The following is an 18,903-nucleotide window of genomic DNA, read 5'->3' as shown; positions in this document are numbered from 1 at the left end:
AAAACTTCGTGAGAACTATATGCAACACATTAAGGAATAAAATACCACAGGGTGTCGTGAAGCTAGAAATATCCAACTGAGATACGCGCTCACTCAAACTATGGTTTTATGAGAATCCCGTGTGACTCGTTTGCGAGATAATAACTTCAAGCAGAAAATCTGTACCTTTCTGGTGAAATTGTCTGTCGACACTAGTGGGTTTATATAATTCTATCTCTTATCCATTCTGGCTTGTGACAGTTTGGACAGCGGCAGGTGGGCCGATAAACAATTTTCAAGATGAGAACAAATGCAATCGGATGGGATTTATCGAATACAAAACTCCTAAAAATATGCTCTGCACTGTCCACATACAGTGTGTCTCACTTCTCATGAAAACACCCCCGTATCTTCCGTAATAATTGAACCAGAATGATGAAACACTCAGTGATATACACTGCCCGCCACTCCTCTAAACTGAAGTGAAACAGATCTTTTTGCAGTTACACACAATCTCTAACTGTTTGTAGGTACCTGTTCAAATATCTTAAGATTATTCGCAAAAAGGAAGCATTCGAAAACCGTCAACATAGATGACAGATCATCAATAAATATAACAAATGAAAAAGGTCCTAGATTAGAGCCTTGTGATACTCCTGAACTAGCAAGAAATTACTAGGAGTGTTCATCATGTCTCACTATGAGAAATTAATTTTTCAAATAACTTTCAATAAATTTCAATGAATGTCTTGTTAATCCATAATAATTCAATTTTCGTAATAGAATGTCATGATCTACTTCGTCAAAGGCTTCGAAAAATCGATGAAAATCCTATCAAGTTGTATTTTGTTTTATAATGTGTGGCATTTTTTACTAAAAATAAACAAAACAAAATTTATCGATTTACTTGCTGATGAATTTCTCCAGATAAAGTAATAAAGTTTTGTATAAATACTAGTACTATGTTGCTGTATCGCTGCTGTTCTAGTGTTTTGACTGAATCAGAATCAACGAACTTAGGCGTGCGCAGCGTTATCGAACAGTGCTTTCAAAAAATTGTTCTACAGCGCCATCTAGTGGCAAGTTACAGAAAAATTGATAGTCCAAAAACCTTCTCTATGAAAAATTACTTACACATGTCAAGTTTCATCACGATCGATTGAGCGATGTAGAAGTTTATCACTTACCAACCAACCAACAAACATCCATTTTTATATATTATATTAGACAACGGAAGTTCGAACTGATGAAATACATGCTTAGGGGTATATAAAGAAACAAATAGTTTTCTTTAAAATACAGTTTATTCAGCTTCCGAACTAAAATTGATACAATTCATGCAGAAAAATAATGCAAATGTTTCGTTACTATTTTAAATATAAGCAGACAAATTTGAGATTATCCATTTTACATCAGATATCGAGAACAACTGAAAATAGATATAATTTTTGATCTCTCATAACTTAGTAATACCTATATTAGCTACAGGAGGCAACTCATTCTATATTAAAATATACATTTACATATGTTTCGACTCTCACGTCTGATACATTTCAACTCACTACAAAAAAAATTCAATCCATTGAGCAATCATTTGTTAAATTTTTAAAATTCTGTACATATATGAAAATTTATCATAGAATTAACCTGTGAAAATTTTACAAAAACAAATATTTTCTGTAATACAATACCTGAAATGTATACATTTTGGGTTCTTTCAAAAATGAAGTACATATTTGACATCATCAATTGAAAGTGATTCTAATTGAAGTTTTGAAATGTATTTTCATATCAGATTTTGAGGAACTGAGCAGACAGGTACACGACAGGGATTAAAATAATATCAATAGGTACTTAAAAGGCTTTGTAACCTGATGCGTTTGAAAACAGTATATCACTGAAAATTCTTTAACTCCTTGAAAGTTCTATTAAATTTTTTCTATAAAATTCGTACTAGTTGTAAATTACCTTGTTATATATAAGACTCTATTTATCGAAAACTTACAGTTTCTGATAATTGAATATTCTTCCAAAACAAGATTTCTGCTTATGAGCATTTCATAATCATCTTCATTTATTCGAAAATAAATTTCACTGCTTGTAGCAGGTTGAAGAATTCTGACTGAGTAGGCAAAAGTTGATCGCGCCGAAAGGTGCAGATTTTACATCATACAAACAAATTCCTGGTGTATTAAACAGTCTTACTATTAACTAAGTGACAACAAAAATACTATATCTAAAAGAAACGCAGAATTCAGTCATTATTTTTAGTTCGATATAGAGAATATATAAAATTGTGCTTTGCGAGCTGTGCATGAAGAATAGTACGAGTAATGCTAATCTTACAATCGCTTGTTGAGAGGACTAACTTGCTTTGTCTTGACCAAGATGCCTATATATCTTGTCTTGTTGAGGCACGATTTCTTACACGAGAAATCTTCCCTTGTCTCTTTCGAAACAACAAAACGAGACAAAAGATGAGAATCTCTTGTTTCGATGGCAACACCACTTCACCAGATGTTCGGATCGCCATCATAAGTGGAGAAATAAGAGAGAAGTATAAATTGTCGAAGTAGATATATTTTCTATACCTCCCTCAGTATTCCAATGAGAGAAAATGAAAGATTATCGAAATTTTCAGTTGTTCAATCAAAATACAGGTGGGGGTGATTATAAAATATATGAATACAAATTATTTTCTACTCGAAGAGAAAATTTGCTCGCTGGAGCATATTTGTCATTAGTTCCTACGATAACACTGCCAGATGCGTATTTTATGCACCTCAAGAAAATACTGCGTTATTATTTTGTGGGATTGATAGGATTTATAAATTTCAGTATCCAGATACATTGAAGTTAGTCGTGGTGAATCAAGGAAACTAGTTGATATTTACTCAGATTTACAATACAGAAACATCACTACCATTTTGTAGCATTTGAAGCAATTTCGAAAGAATAGATTTCATAATCATTACTAATCTAATCATAACTCATCACTACTGTACATATTGTACTCATGTATTGGTGCGATATGATTCATCATTTATGATAAATTAAATCGTTTCCAATATGACGGGTATATATTCTCGCAAAATTTGTATTGCAGATTGTTACAGAAAAATAATTCTCGAGAGATCTAACATCTTTTCTTTATGTTATTTACCGCATTCAATGATTCATTTTCTGGAGCCGATTTCTTTGCCTGTACTACATGGACATTCATAGTTTACATTACAAACTCTCAGTATTGGGCAGAAAAATGAACCTTTCGGACACGTATAACGTGTTTGTACAAAATATCCTGTTCTCAGAGGTACGCATAGATAGTATGATCGACAAGTAGGATCATTCCAATTTGGAAATCTGCCTCTAACATAGCAAGTGAAAGGTTTCAAATTCTTATTGTAGGTACACACTTTCGGCAAAGGACGAAATTGTAATAAATTTGATGAAGCATTCGTTTTTTCTTCATTGTCGTCAACTCTCGCTTCATTGGTTGTTCCATTTTCAGAGACAAACCTTTCAACATCTACTGATCGGGTGAATCTTCTTTTGTCAGTACTACATGGGCATTCATAGTTTACATTACACACCCTCAGTATTGGACAGAAAAACGAACCTTTCGGACACGTATAACGTGTTTGTATAAAATATCCTGTTCTCAGAGGTACGCATAGATAGTATGATCGACAAGTAGGATCATTCCAATTTGGAAATCTGCCTCTAACATGGCAAGTGAAAGGTTTCAAATTCTTGTTGTAGGCACAAACTTTCGGCAAAGGACGAAATTGCAATAAATTTGATGAAGCATTCGTTTTTTCTTCATTGTCGTCGATTCTAGCTTCATTGGTTGTTCTATTTTCTGAAAAAATACTTTCAGCATCTACTGATCGGGTGAATCTTCTTTTGTCAGTACTACATGGGCATTCATAGTTTACATTACACACCCTCAGTATTGGGCAGAAAAACGAACCTTTCGGACATGTATAACGTGTTTGCACAAAAGATCCTGTTTTCAGAGGTACGCATAGATAGTATGATCGACAAGTAGGATCATTCCAATTTGGAAATCTGCCTCTAACATGGCAAGTGAAAGGTTTCAAATTCTTGTTGTAGGCACAAACTTTCGGCAAAGGACGAAATTGCAATAAATTTGATGGAGCATTCGTTTTTTCTTCGTTGTCGTCGATTCTCACTTCATTGGTTGTTCTATTTTCTGAAAAAATACTTTCAGCATCTAATGATCGGGTGAATCTTCTTTTGTCAGTACTACATGGGCATTCATAGTTTACATTACACACCCTCAGTATTGGACAGAAAAACGAACCTTTCGGACACGTATAACGTGTTTGTATAAAATATCCTGTTCTCAGAGGTACGCATAGATAGTATGATCGACAAGTAGGATCATTCCAATTTGGAAATCTGCCTCTAACATAGCAAGTGAAAGGTTTCAAATTCTTATTGTAGGTACACACTTTCGGCAAAGGACGAAATTGTAATAAATTTGATGAAGCATTCGTTTTTTCTTCATTGTCGTCAACTCTTGCTTCATTGGTTGTTCCATTTTCAGAGACAAACCTTTCGGCATCTACTGATCGGGTGAATCTTCTTTTGTCAGTACTACATGGGCATTCATAGTTTACATTACACACCCTCAGTATTGGGCAGAAAAACGAACCTTTCGGACATGTATAACGTGTTTGCACAAAAGATCCTGTTTTCAGAGGTACGCATAGATAGTATGATCGACAAGTAGGATCATTCCAATTTGGAAATCTGCCTCTAACATGGCAAGTGAAAGGTTTCAAATTCTTGTTGTAGGCACAAACTTTCGGCAAAGGACGAAATTGCAATAAATTTGATGGAGCATTCGTTTTTTCTTCGTTGTCGTCGATTCTCACTTCATTGGTTGTTCTATTTTCTGAAAAAATACTTTCAGCATCTACTGATCGGGTGAATCTTCTTTTGTCAGTACTACATGGGCATTCATAGTTTACATTACACACCCTCAGTATTGGACAGAAAAACGAACCTTTCGGACACGTATAACGTGTTTGTATAAAATATCCTGTTCTCAGAGGTACGCATAGATAGTATGATCGACAAGTAGGATCATTCCAATTTGGAAATCTGCCTCTAACATAGCAAGTGAAAGGTTTCAAATTCTTATTGTAGGTACACACTTTCGGCAAAGGACGAAATTGTAATAAATTTGATGAAGCATTCGTTTTTTCTTCATTGTCGTCAACTCTTGCTTCATTGGTTGTTCCATTTTCAGAGACAAACCTTTCGGCATCTACTGATCGGGTGAATCTTCTTTTGTCAGTACTACATGGGCATTCATAGTTTACATTACACACCCTCAGTATTGGGCAGAAAAACGAACCTTTCGGACATGTATAACGTGTTTGCACAAAAGATCCTATTTTCAGAGGTACGCATAGATAGTATGATCGACAAGTAGGATCATTCCAATTTGGAAATCTGCCTCTAACATGGCAAGTGAAAGGTTTCAAATTCTTGTTGTAGGCACAAACTTTCGGCAAAGGACGAAATTGCAATAAATTTGATGTAGCATTCGTTTTTTCTTCGTTGTCGTCGATTCTCACTTCATTGGTTGTTCTATTTTCTGAAAAAATACTTTCAGCATCTACTGATCGGGTGAATCTTCTTTTGTCAGTACTACATGGGCATTCATAGTTTACATTACACACCCTCAGTATTGGGCAGAAAAACGAACCTTTCGGACACGTATAACGTGTTTGTACAAAATATCCTGTTCTCAGAGGTACGCATAGATAGTATGATCGACAAGTAGGATCATTCCAATTTGGAAATCTGCCTCTAACATAGCAAGTGAAAGGTTTCAAATTCTTGTTGTAAGCACAAACTTTCGGCAAAGGACGAAATTGCAATAAATTTGATGAAGCATTCATTTTTTCCTCGTTGTCGTCGACTCCCACTTCATTGGTTGTTCCATTTTCAGAGACAAACCTTTCAGCATCTACTGATCGGGTGAATCTTGTTTTGTCAGGACTACATGGGCATTTATAGTTTACACTACATACTCTCAGTAGTGGGCAAAAGCAAGAACCCTGTGGGCACTTATATTGTATTTGTACGAAAGATCCCGTTTTCAATGGTACGCAAAGATAATATGTTTCACAAGTTGGATCATTCCAGTTTGGAAATCTACTTCTTCTGTTGCAAGTAAAAATTTTTATTGTCCCAGTATATGCACATGCTGTTGGCAAATTATGAGAGAGTCCGGCATTTTTTGAATCATTCTTTTTCCGCATAACCTGCATGATTTTTGAAGTATTAGCTGATTCGTTTCTAATGACTGGCCTTTCACTGCCTATTGAGCGACTTAGCCTTCTTTTTTCACTACTGCATGGACATTTATAGTTCACATAACAGAGTTTCAGTTGTGGGCAGAAAAATGAACCTGTTGGACACGTATATGGTATTTGTTCGAAAGATCCTGATTTCGTTGGTACGCAAAGATAATATGTTCGACACGTGGTATCATTCCAATTTGGAAATCGGCCACTGCTATTGCAAGTGAAAGGTTTTGAATATTCGCATATATTCATGGAGGAATCGAATGAGCTCAAGTCTGCAAATCTTCTTTGATCATGGATAACATTCTCGTTAACTTCACTATCATTCTCAATGCCTTCAGTAACACTTTTGTCGTCTGACCCTGTCATTCCTATTGATCGCACCAGCCTATTGCCCCTCTTTGTGACACTACAAGGACATATGTAATTCACATCACACATTTGCGACCGTGGATTAAAGTTTGATTTTTTTGGACAGTCATATAACATTTGATGAAAAGAACCATTTTCCAAAAACTTACAGATATAGTAAGTTCTGCACGTGTGATCATTGAGATTCGGATATATACCTTGAGAACTGCAATTGAAATGAAGTGGATCTTTCAACTGATTACAAGAGTCCTCCTCAGGAGTGACGGATGATGACTGGATTGGTTCAGAATCCTCGAGATGAATAGATAGAGATGTTGTACTTTCTGCATATTCGTCCGTTGAAGAGTCTATTATTCTTGTAACTTCTTTCATTTCTATGACTTTCTGTATGTTTTTTGTTGTATTAAGTTGATGTTGGCATGAATAATATGGACTACATATTCGGAAGGTATGGTCAAAAAATGTACCTTCTGGACATGTCGAATATATTGACAAATATGACAATGAAAATCGAATGCAAACATGAAATTTCCTGCACGTTGAATCTTGGGAATCTGCAAATACTCCTACCGAAGGGCAGAAAAATTCCATTCGTTCTGTTTGTGAGGCTGTAGAAGTGGTACAGGGACACTTATAGGAGTATTCACATACTTGTAGAACCGGATTGAAGAACGACATGGAGGGACACGTATAAATGGATCTATTGAATAATCCATTTCTGAGCAAAGTGCAAGAATAATATGTCTGACAGGTGAAATCCATCAAATTAGGATACTTTCCTTCGGTACTGCAGGTTGAATACTTTGAATCATTGACATGTTTACAGTGATCTCGTTCGGAGGTGGTAAACTCGTTCATATCTGATGTGGTTTTTGAAATATGTGGACACGAATAATGTTGACTACACATGCGATGTGACGGATCAAAAAATGTACCTGTTGGACATGTTGAATGGATAGAGATGAACGACATAAGAGATCTTATACAAACGTAAAACTGTCTACACGTTAAGTCACTCTCGTCTTGAAATATTCCTGTTGAAAGACAGGTGAAAGCGATATCATTTTTTTCATTCGACATAGACGTAGTTATTCCATTTGAAGTTTCTGACTCATTTGTTAGGTTTGTGAAAATAGTTGTGTCAGTAATAGTGTTACACTTGCATTTGTAGTTAACCTCACAAGCGTGAGTTACTGGATTAAAGTACGATGCGATTGGACAACTCTGAAGAGTTTGCGAAAATGAACCTATAATTAACTTTTTACAAATGTAGTATGTGCTACAGGTGAGATCATTCAAATTAGGATATTTTCCATTGGAGAAGCAAGTGAAATGTGATGACGCAATGCTAGTGCAATTATTTGTTATTGAAGTTGAAGGAACTTCAATTGTAGTGCTAGTTGACTTTTGGATATGGGGACATGAATAGAATGGACTGCACAAACGGAGTAATGGATCAAAAAGTGTACCCGGTGGACATGTTGAGTGAACGGAAACATATAACAAGAAAGATTTTGTACAAATATAATACTTTTTACATTCAAAATCTTGAGTATCTTCAAAAATTCCTGTTGAGGAACATACAAATTCGTGTTGCTTTTTTTCTGTCTTGCTAGTTCTATATTTGTCTATGGGTTCATTTGTAAGATGTTCAAATGTAGTGGTAGTTGACATAGGGACATGTGGACATGAATAAAATGGACTGCACAAACGAAGTAAAGGATCGAAAAATGTAGCCGGTGGACATGTAGAGTGAACGGAAACATATAACAAGAAAGATTTCGTACAAACATAGTACTTTTTGCATTCTAAATCCTGAGGATCCTCGAATATTCCTGTTGAGAAACATACAAATTCGTGTTCGATTCTTTCTGTCACGCTAGTTCCATATTCGTTTGTGGGCTTATTTTTTGCAGTCGTTAGAGGTTCAGCTGTAGTGGTAGTTGACTTTGAGATATGTGGACATGAATAAAATGGACTGCACAAACGAAGTAATGGATCAAACAATGTACCCGATGGACATGAGACATAAACGGAAATATATAACAAGAAAGACTGTATGCAGACATAGAACCTTTTACAACGTTGATCTAGTGGATCTTTGAACACTCCTGTAGAGGTACATAAAAATTCGGGTTTGCCCGATTCTGTAATCCCACTTTCAGTTACTTGATCATCCACTCCTTTTGTTGAAAATGTTGTAGAACAAGGACATTTGTAGAAAGCATCGCACGTTTTTGATGTTGGATTGTAAAGAAATGTTGCTGGACATTTTTGGAGTATTTGAATGAAGGTACCATTTTCTTGCAGACTACAAAGATAATATGTTCGACAGGTGATATCATTTGGATTTACATACGTTCCGTTTGCATTACAAATGTAATTCATTGAATGTTTAGTTGTGCAATGATCCAAATCTGAGAGCGGTTTCGAGTTGTTAGGACAGATGTAAAATGGACTACATACACCAAATAACGTATCAAAAGTTGTACCTTCTGGACATTTTGAACGAATGGATAAAAGAGACGAATATGATGAAATGCAAACGTAAAAATATTCACAATTTGTATCTTCTGGATCTGGGAAAATTCCATCTGAAGGACAAGTGAAAATGGAACCAATATCATCATTACCAGTTGTAGAAGTTTTGATCTCATTTGCAGCATTCCTTTCAGTTGTAGAAATGAATTTGTCAGTTTCAGTTTCTGGTACAGTCATTATTGCGGCAGTGTTTGTGCTTGTGCTACATGGACATGGGTAGTTGAAATCACACACTTGTTCGAATGGATTGAAGAATGATGTTTTTGGACATTTGTATAAAGTTTGAGTAAATGAAACATTTCTCAGCTGGTTGCAGAGATAATATGTTTCACAAGATGGATCATTCAAGTTTGGATATCTACCTTTGCTACTGCAGGTAAAATATGAAGGATCTTCATTGTATTCACAGATGTACTCAGTAGTGCTGAATGGTGGTGAATATGTGGTACCGACTTCCAAAATTGTTTTATCTGTTTTGAATTCTATAGTGGTTTCGGCCTGTGTTGATTTACTCTTAGTAACTTGCTCAATTGTTGTTTCCACCTCTGTTGATCTACTTTGAGTGACTGGTTTCTCTGTTTCAGTCGTTGAAACGACAGTGCTAGTGGTCTTGCTACATGGACATTGGTAGCTTATATCACAAACTTGTTTAGGTGGATTGAAGAATGATGTTTTTGGACATTTGTATGAAGTTTGAACGAAAGAACCGTTTTTCAGCAGGTTGCAGAGGTAGTACGTTTCACATGATGGATCATTCAAATTTGGATATCTGCCTCTGCTACTGCAGGTGAAATATGAAGAATCTCCATTGTAGTTACAGTTGTTTTCATTAGTAGTAGTGAATGGTGGTGCATATGTAGTATTGATTTCCTCAGTGGGTTTTTCTGTTGCGACTTTCGTAGTGGTTTCAGCCTGTGTAGATTCACTCTGAGTAACTTGCCCTGTTGTGGTGTCCGCTCCTGTTGATCCACTTTGGGTAACTGGTTTATCTGTTTCAGTCGTTATAAATTTAGTGCTAGTGGTCTTACTACATGGACATTGGTAGCTTATATCGCAAACTTGTTTAGGTGGATTGAAGAATGATGTTTTCGGACATTTGTATAAAGTTTGAACGAAAGAACCATTTTTCAGCAGGTTGCAGAGGTAATACGTTTCACATGATGGATCATTCAAATTTGGATATCTGCCTCTGCTACTGCAGATGAAATATGAAGAATCTCCATTGTAGTTACAGGTATTTTCATTAGTAGTAGTGAATGGTGGTGCATATGTAGTATCGATTTCCTCAGTGGGTTTTTCTGTTGTGACTTTTGTAGTGGTTTCAGCCTGTGTAGATTCACTCTGAGTAACTTGCCTAGTTGTGGGTTCCGCTCCTGTTGATCTACTTTTAGTGACTGGTTCTTCCTTTTCAGTGGTTACAACGATAGTGCTAGTGGTCTTACTACATGGACATTGGTAGCTTATATCACAAACTTGTTTAGGTGGATTGAAGAAAGATGTTTTCGGACACTTGTATAAAGTTTGAACGAAAGAACCGTTTTTCAGCAGGTTGCAGAGGTAGTACGTTTCACATGAAGGATCATTCAAATTTGGATATCTGCCTCTGCTACTGCAGATGAAATATGAAGAATCTCCATTGTAGTTACAGGTGTTTCCATCAGTAGTAGTGAATGGTGGTGCATATGTAGTATCGATTTCCTCAGTGGGTTTTTCTGTTGTGACTTTAGTAGTAGTTTCTGTCTGTGTAGATTTATTCTGAGTTACTTGCTCAGTTGTGGTATCCGCTCCTGTTGATCTACTTTCAGTGACTGACTCCTCTGTTTCAGTCGATATAAATATACTGCTAGTGGTCTTGCTACATGGACATTGGTAGCTTATATCACATACTTGTTTAGGCGGATTGAAGAATGATGTTTTCGGACATTTGTATAAAGTTTGAACAAAAGAACCGTTTTTCAGCAGGTTGCAGAGGTAGTACGTTTCACATGAAGGATCATTCAAATTTGGATATCTGCCTCTGCTACTGCAGATGAAATATGAAGAATCTCCATTGTAGTTACAGGTGTTTCCATCAGTAGTAGTGAATGGTGGTGCATATGTAGTATCGATTTCCTCAGTGGGTTTTTCTGTTGTGACTTTAGTAGTAGTTTCTGTCTGTGTAGATTTATTCTGAGTTACTTGCTCAGTTGTGGTATCCGCTCCTGTTGATCTGCTTTCAGTGACTGACTCCTCTGTTTCAGTCGTTATAAATATACTGCTAGTGGTCTTGCTACATGGACATTGGTAGCTTATATCACATACTTGTTTAGGCGGATTGAAGAATGATGTTTTCGGACATTTGTATGAAGTTTGAACAAAAGAACCGTTTTTCAGCAGGTTGCAGAGGTAGTACGTTTCACATGATGGATCATTCAAATTTGGATATCTGCCTCTGTTACTGCAGATGAAATATGAAGAATCTCCATTGTAGTTACAGGTATTTTCATTAGTAGTAGTGAATGGTGGTGCATATGTGGTATTGATTTCCCCAGTTGGTTTTTCTGTTGTGACTTTTGTAGTGGTTTCAGCCTTTGTAGATTCACTTTGAGTAACTTGCCCAGTTGTGGGTTCCGCTCCTGTTGATCTACTTTCAGTGACTGGTTCTTCCGTTTCAGTGGTTACAAAGATAGTGCTAGTTGTCTTGCTACATGGACATTGGTAGCTTATATCACAAACTTGTTTAGGTGGATTGAAGAATGATGTTTTCGGACATTTGTATAAAGTTTGAACGAAAGAACCGTTTTTCAGCAGGTTGCAGAGGTAGTACGTTTCACATGATGGATCATTCAAATTTGGATATCTGCCTCTGTTACTGCAGATGAAATATGAAGAATCTCCATTGTAGTTACACGTGTTTTCATTAGTAGTAGTGAATGGTGGTGCATATGTGGTATTGATTTCCCCAGTTGGTTTTTCTGTTGTGACTTTTGTAGTGGTTTCAGCCTTTGTAGATTCACTTTGAGTAACTTGCCCAGTTGTGGGTTCCGCTCCTGTTGATCTACTTTCAGTGACTGGTTCTTCCGTTTCAGTGGTTACAAAGATAGTGCTAGTTGTCTTGCTACATGGACATTGGTAGCTTATATCACAAACTTGTTTAGGTGGATTGAAGAATGATGTTTTCGGACATTTGTATAAAGTTTGAACGAAAGAACCATTTTTCAGCAGGTTGCAGAGGTAATACGTTTCACATGATGGATCATTCAAATTTGGATATCTGCCTCTGTTACTGCAGATGAAATATGAAGAATCTCCATTGTAGTTACAGGTGTTTTCATTAGTAGTAGTGAATGGTGGTGCATATGTGGTATTGATTTCCCCAGTTGGTTTTTCTGTTGTGACTTTTGTAGTGGTTTCAGTCTGTGTAGATTCACTCTGAGTAACTTGCCTAGTTGTGGGTTCCGCTCCTGTTGATCTACTTTCAGTAACTGGTTCTTCCGTTTCAGTTGTTACAACGATAGTGCTAGTGGTCTTGCTACATGGACATTGGTAGCTTATATCACAAACTTGTTTAGGTGGATTGAAAAAAGATGTTTTCGGACATTTGTATAAAGTTTGAATAAAAGAACCGTTTTTCAGCAGGTTGCAGAGGTAGTACGTTTCACATGATGGATCATTCAAATTTGGATATCTGCCTCTGTTACTGCAGGTGAAATATGAAGAATCTCCATTGTAGTTACAGGTGTTTCCATCAGTAGTAGTGAATGGTGGTGCATATGTAGTATTGATATCATCAGTTGGTTTTTCTGTTGTGACTTCAGTAGTAGTTTCAGTCTGTGTAGATTCACTCTGAGTTACTTGCTCAGTTATGGTATCCGCTGCTGTTGTTCTACTTTGATTGACTGGTTCCTCTGTTTCAGTCGTTATAAATATAGTGCTAGTGGTCTTGCTACATGGACATTGGTAGCTTATATCACATACTTGTTTAGGCGGATTGAAGAATGATGTTTTCGGACATTTGTATAAAGTTTGAACAAAAGAACCGTTTTTCAGCAGGTTGCAGAGGTAGTACGTTTCACATGATGGATCATTCAAATTTGGATATCTGCCTCTGTTACTGCAGGTGAAATATGAAGAATCTCCATTGTAGTTACAGGTATTTTCATTAGTAGTAGTCAATGGTGGTGCATATGTGGTATTGATTTCCTCAGTGGGTTTTTCTGTTGTGACTTTTGTAGTGGTTTCAGCCTTTGTAGATTCACTTTGAGTAACTTGCCCAGTTGTGGGTTCCGCTCCTGTTGATCTACTTTCAGTGACTGGTTCTTCCGTTTCAGTGGTTACAAAGATAGTGCTAGTTGTCTTGCTACATGGACATTGGTAGCTTATATCACAAACTTGTTTAGGTGGATTGAAGAATGATGTTTTCGGACATTTGTATAAAGTTTGAACGAAAGAACCATTTTTCAGCAGGTTGCAGAGGTAATACGTTTCACATGATGGATCATTCAAATTTGGATATCTGCCTCTGCTACTGCAGGTGAAATATGAAGAATCTCCATTGTAGTTACAGGTGTTTCCATCAGTAGTAGTGAATGGTGGTGCATATGTAGTATTGATATCATCAGTTGGTTTTTCTGTTGTAACTTCAGTAGTAGTTTCAGTCTGTGTAGATTCACTCTGAGTTACTTGCTCAGTTATGGTATCCGCTGCTGTTGTTCTACTTTGATTGACTGGTTCCTCTGTTTCAGTCGTTATAAATATAGTGCTAGTGGTCTTGCTACATGGACATTGGTAGCTTATATCACATACTTGTTTAGGCGGATTGAAGAATGATGTTTTCGGACATTTGTATAAAGTTTGAACAAAAGAACCGTTTTTCAGCAGGTTGCAGAGGTAGTACGTTTCACATGATGGATCATTCAAATTTGGATATCTGCCTCTGTTACTGCAGATGAAATATGAAGAATCTCCATTGTAGTTACAGGTGTTTTCATTAGTAGTAGTGAATGGTGGTGCATATGTGGTATTGATTTCCCCAGTTGGTTTTTCTGTTGTGACTTTTGTAGTGGTTTCAGCCTTTGTAGATTCACTTTGAGTAACTTGCCCAGTTGTGGGTTCCGCTCCTGTTGATCTACTTTCAGTGACTGGTTCTTCCGTTTCAGTGGTTACAAAGATAGTGCTAGTTGTCTTGCTACATGGACATTGGTAGCTTATATCACAAACTTGTTTAGGTGGATTGAAGAATGATGTTTTCGGACATTTGTATAAAGTTTGAACGAAAGAACCATTTTTCAGCAGGTTGCAGAGGTAATACGTTTCACATGATGGATCATTCAAATTTGGATATCTGCCTCTGCTACTGCAGGTGAAATATGAAGAATCTCCATTGTAGTTACAGGTGTTTTCATTAGTAGTAGTGAATGGTGGTGCATATGTGGTATTGATTTCCCCAGTTGGTTTTTCTGTTGTGACTTTTGTAGTGGTTTCAGTCTGTGTAGATTCACTCTGAGTAACTTGCCTAGTTGTGGGTTCCGCTCCTGTTGATCTACTTTCAGTAACTGGTTCTTCCGTTTCAGTTGTTACAACGATAGTGCTAGTGGTCTTGCTACATGGACATTGGTAGCTTATATCACAAACTTGTTTAGGTGGATTGAAAAAATATGTTTTCGGACATTTGTATAAAGTTTGAATAAAAGAACCGTTTTTCAGCAAGTTGCAGAGGTAGTACGTTTCACATGATCGATCATTCAAATTTGGATATCTGCCTCTGTTACTGCAGGTGAAATATGAAGAATCTCCATTGTAGTTACAGGTGTTTCCATCAGTAGTAGTGAATGGTGGTGCATATGTAGTATTGATATCATCAGTTGGTTTTTCTGTTGTGATTTCAGTAGTAGTTTCAGTCTGTGTAGATTTACTCTGAGTTACTTGCTCAGTTATGGTATCCGCTGCTGTTGTTCTACTTTGATTGACTGGTTCCTCTGTTTCAGTCGTTATAAATATAGTGCTAGTGGTCTTGCTACATGGACATTGGTAGCTTATATCACATACTTGTTTAGGCGGATTGAAGAATGATGTTTTCGGACATTTGTATAAAGTTTGAACAAAAGAACCGTTTTTCAGCAGGTTGCAGAGGTAGTACGTTTCACATGATGGATCATTCAAATTTGGATATCTGCCTCTGTTACTGCAGGTGAAATATGAAGAATCTCCATTGTAGTTACAGGTATTTTCATTAGTAGTAGTCAATGGTGGTGCATATGTGGTATTGATTTCCTCAGTGGGTTTTTCTGTTGTGACTTTCGTAGTGGTTTCAGCCTTTGTAGATTCACTTTGAGTAACTTGCCCAGTTGTGGGTTCCGCTCCTGTTGATCTACTTTTAGTGACTGGTTCTTCCGTTTCAGTGGTTACAAAGATAGTGCTAGTTGTCTTGCTACATGGACATTGGTAGCTTATATCACAAACTTGTTTAGGTGGATTGAAGAATGATGTTTTCGGACATTTGTATAAAGTTTGAACGAAAGAACCATTTTTCAGCAGGTTGCAGAGGTAATACGTTTCACATGATGGATCATTCAAATTTGGATATCTGCCTCTGTTACTGCAGGTGAAATATGAAGAATCTCCATTGTAGTTACAGGTGTTTTCATTAGTAGTAGTGAATGGTGGTGCATATGTGGTATTGATTTCCCCAGTTGGTTTTTCTGTTGTGACTTTTGTAGTGGTTTCAGTCTGTGTAGATTCACTCTGAGTAACTTGCCTAGTTGTGGGTTCCGCTCCTGTTGATCTACTTTCAGTAACTGGTTCTTCCGTTTCAGTTGTTACAACGATAGTGCTAGTGGTCTTGCTACATGGACATTGGTAGCTTATATCACAAACTTGTTTAGGTGGATTGAAAAAAGATGTTTTCGGACATTTGTATAAAGTTTGAATAAAAGAACCGTTTTTCAGCAGGTTGCAGAGGTAGTACGTTTCACATGATGGATCATTCAAATTTGGATATCTGCCTCTGTTACTGCAGGTGAAATATGAAGAATCTCCATTGTAGTTACAGGTGTTTTCATTAGTAGTAGTGAATGGTGGTGCATATGTGGTATTGATTACCTCAGTTGGTTTTTCTGTTGTGACTTTTGTAGTGGTTTTAGCCTGTGTAGATTCACTCTGAGTAACTTGCCTAGATGTGGGTTCCGCTACTGTTGATCTACTTTTAGTGACTGGTTCTTCCGTTTCAGTGGTTACAACGATAGTGCTAGTGGTCTTGCTACATGGACATTGGTAGCTTATATCACATACTTGTTTAGGCGGATTGAAGAATGATGTTTTCGGACATTTGTATAAAGTTTGAACGAAAGAACCGTTTTTCAGCAGGTTACAGAGGTAGTACGTTTCACATGAAGGATCATTCAAATTTGGATATCTGCCTCTGCTACTGCAGGTGAAATATGAAGAATCTCCATTGTAGTTACAGGTATTTTGATTAGTAGTAGTGAATGGTGGTGCATATGTTGTATTGATTTCCTCAGTTGGTTTTTCTGTTGTGACTTCAGTAGTAGTTTCAGTCTGTGTAGATTTACTCTGAGTTACTTGCTCAGTTGTGGTATCCGCTCCTGTTGTTCTACTTTGAGTGACTGGTTCCTCTGTTTCAGTCGTTATAAATATAGTGCTAGTGGTCTTGCTACATGGACATTGGTAGCTTATATCACATACTTGTTTAGGTGGATTGAAGAATGATGTTTTCGGACATTTGTATAAAGTTTGAACAAAAGAACCGTTTTTCAGCAGGTTGCAGAGGTAGTACGTTTCACATGACGGATCATTCAAATTTGGATATCTGCTTTTGTTACTGCAGGTGAAATATGAAGAATCTCCATTGTAGTTACAGGTATTTTCATTAGTAGTAGTGGATGGTGGTGCATATGTGGTATCGATTTCCTCAGTGGGTTTTTCTGTTGTGATTTTCGTAGTGGTTTCAGCCGGTGTAGATTCACTCTGAGTAACTTGCCCAGTTGTGGTTTCCGCTCCTGTTGATCTACTTTGAGTGACTGGTTCCTCTGTTTCAGTCGTTATAACAATAGTGCTAGTGGTCTTGCTACATGGACATTGGTAGCTTATATCGCAAACTTGTTTAGGTGGATTGAAAAATGATGTTTGCGGACATTTGTATAAAGTCTGAACGAAAGAACCATTTTTCAGCAGGTTGCAGAGGTAATACGTTTCACATGATGGATCATTCAAATTTGGATATCTACCTCTGCCACTACAAGTGAAATACGATGGATCTTCATTGTAGTTACAGGGGTTCTCAGTAGTGATAGGTAGTTCATTTGTTGTACTGTTTTGTGTCGTGAATTTGTTAATCATTTCCACCTCAGTTGATTCACTCCGTTTCACTGATGGAAAGATCTGGAAAATAATATTGTGTCAAACAAAAATGTGCTTATCTGTTATTTGATGGTTTTCATAAATATATATTTTTCCAAGTATGTATCATTCAATAATTAATAGGCTCAAACCCTGATTCACATCAGTTTTAAAGATTTTTTCTCAATGTCACCATCCAAAACATACTATTAAAAATGGTTGCAACTTTGAATATCTCACGTTAATCGCAAAGAAACCGAAATGAAATTGAAATCGAATTCAGTCTTGTGGAGTGGAGCTTCTTTATTCCACTCCATATACAGGGTGAAGCACCCTACACTACGTGGTCTTTGTTAACCAAATCATCAGTTTCTTCGTGAATTTCTCCATTTCATCATATGTTTATTGATTGAGGGTGCAGAAGAAAATAATTTTGAAGTCTACTGGATGGCTCAAGAAAATGTGGCATATGAATGATGTGTTTTCCAAATAGAACACCCAGTTTTTCGTTATACTTTTGAATAGGTCAGGGAAAATATTATGATTTCATATAAACTACGTAGCTAACTATAGCCATTTTCAATTGAATTTTTTATGAAAATGCTCGGTATACAATTTGAAACTACATAAATAACATCGAAATGTTTAGAAATCGACTCTTCGAATTATGATCAAGCATGAGAGATTTTGGGCTATTGATTTCAATAAAACCCGTTTCTCAAAATCATACAGAATGTTCAAGAATCATTGTAACGTTTTCATAATTTCGGACAAAGATAACTTTGTTATTTCAAATAGAACACCTTGTACTTTTTTGGTCTGAACAATATAAAATTCAATTATCATATATTCCATTTTGGGGTTTCCTATACCCAACATAAAGAGTATTTCAGATATTGTCTTTTTCAAATAGTAGTTTTCATTTCAATGTATTATTTGAATCAAGATTGCTTTGAAGCGACATGTATACTTACTTACTTATTACTTATTGAAAGAATTCTCATATCGTTCGTTCTCATGTCTCATACTGAATATACCTATGTCAAATAATTGCTTCATAAAAACTACAAGGTTGAGTCGGTATGAAGTGATTGTGAAATCCCGTGAAAAGTGAAGAACGAGAAAACATAGTGTGTCATTTCACAACGGAACCACACGATCAGCCAACTTATGTCTGTGACCAGAAACAACCAGGAAATGAATTCCCTCATAAAGGAATCCATTCAAGGAATATTTCAAGATCGGGTAGTCATTAGTGGAAAGTCAAAAATGTAACAGACAAAAAAACTGAAGAAAATAGAAGAGGAACTGAAAACTTAGGCTGAAA

General features: G+C 36.5%; 1 protein-coding gene across 1 annotated transcript in view; it reads right to left on the bottom strand.

The window, feature by feature from the left end:
* Positions 1-1,264: 1,264 nt before the first annotated feature.
* The window catches only part of LOC111509189 (uncharacterized), a 40,822-nt gene continuing 23,183 nt past the window's right edge, over positions 1,265-18,903 (bottom strand). Inside the window, exon 2 of the mRNA XM_023164881.2 lies at positions 1,265-17,618. Coding sequence (XP_023020649.2) covers positions 3,156-17,618 — 14,463 coding nt within the window. The 3' untranslated portion in view covers positions 1,265-3,155. The remainder of the gene's footprint in view (positions 17,619-18,903) is intronic.

This window comes from Leptinotarsa decemlineata, unplaced genomic scaffold, assembly GCF_025532065.1.
Source record: "Leptinotarsa decemlineata unplaced genomic scaffold, Ldec_3_MD MMD2_tig00026314_RagTag_RagTag, whole genome shotgun sequence".
In the NCBI taxonomy this organism is placed as follows: domain Eukaryota; kingdom Metazoa; phylum Arthropoda; class Insecta; order Coleoptera; family Chrysomelidae; genus Leptinotarsa; species Leptinotarsa decemlineata.
This window is presented reverse-complemented; position numbering and strand designations above follow the sequence as displayed.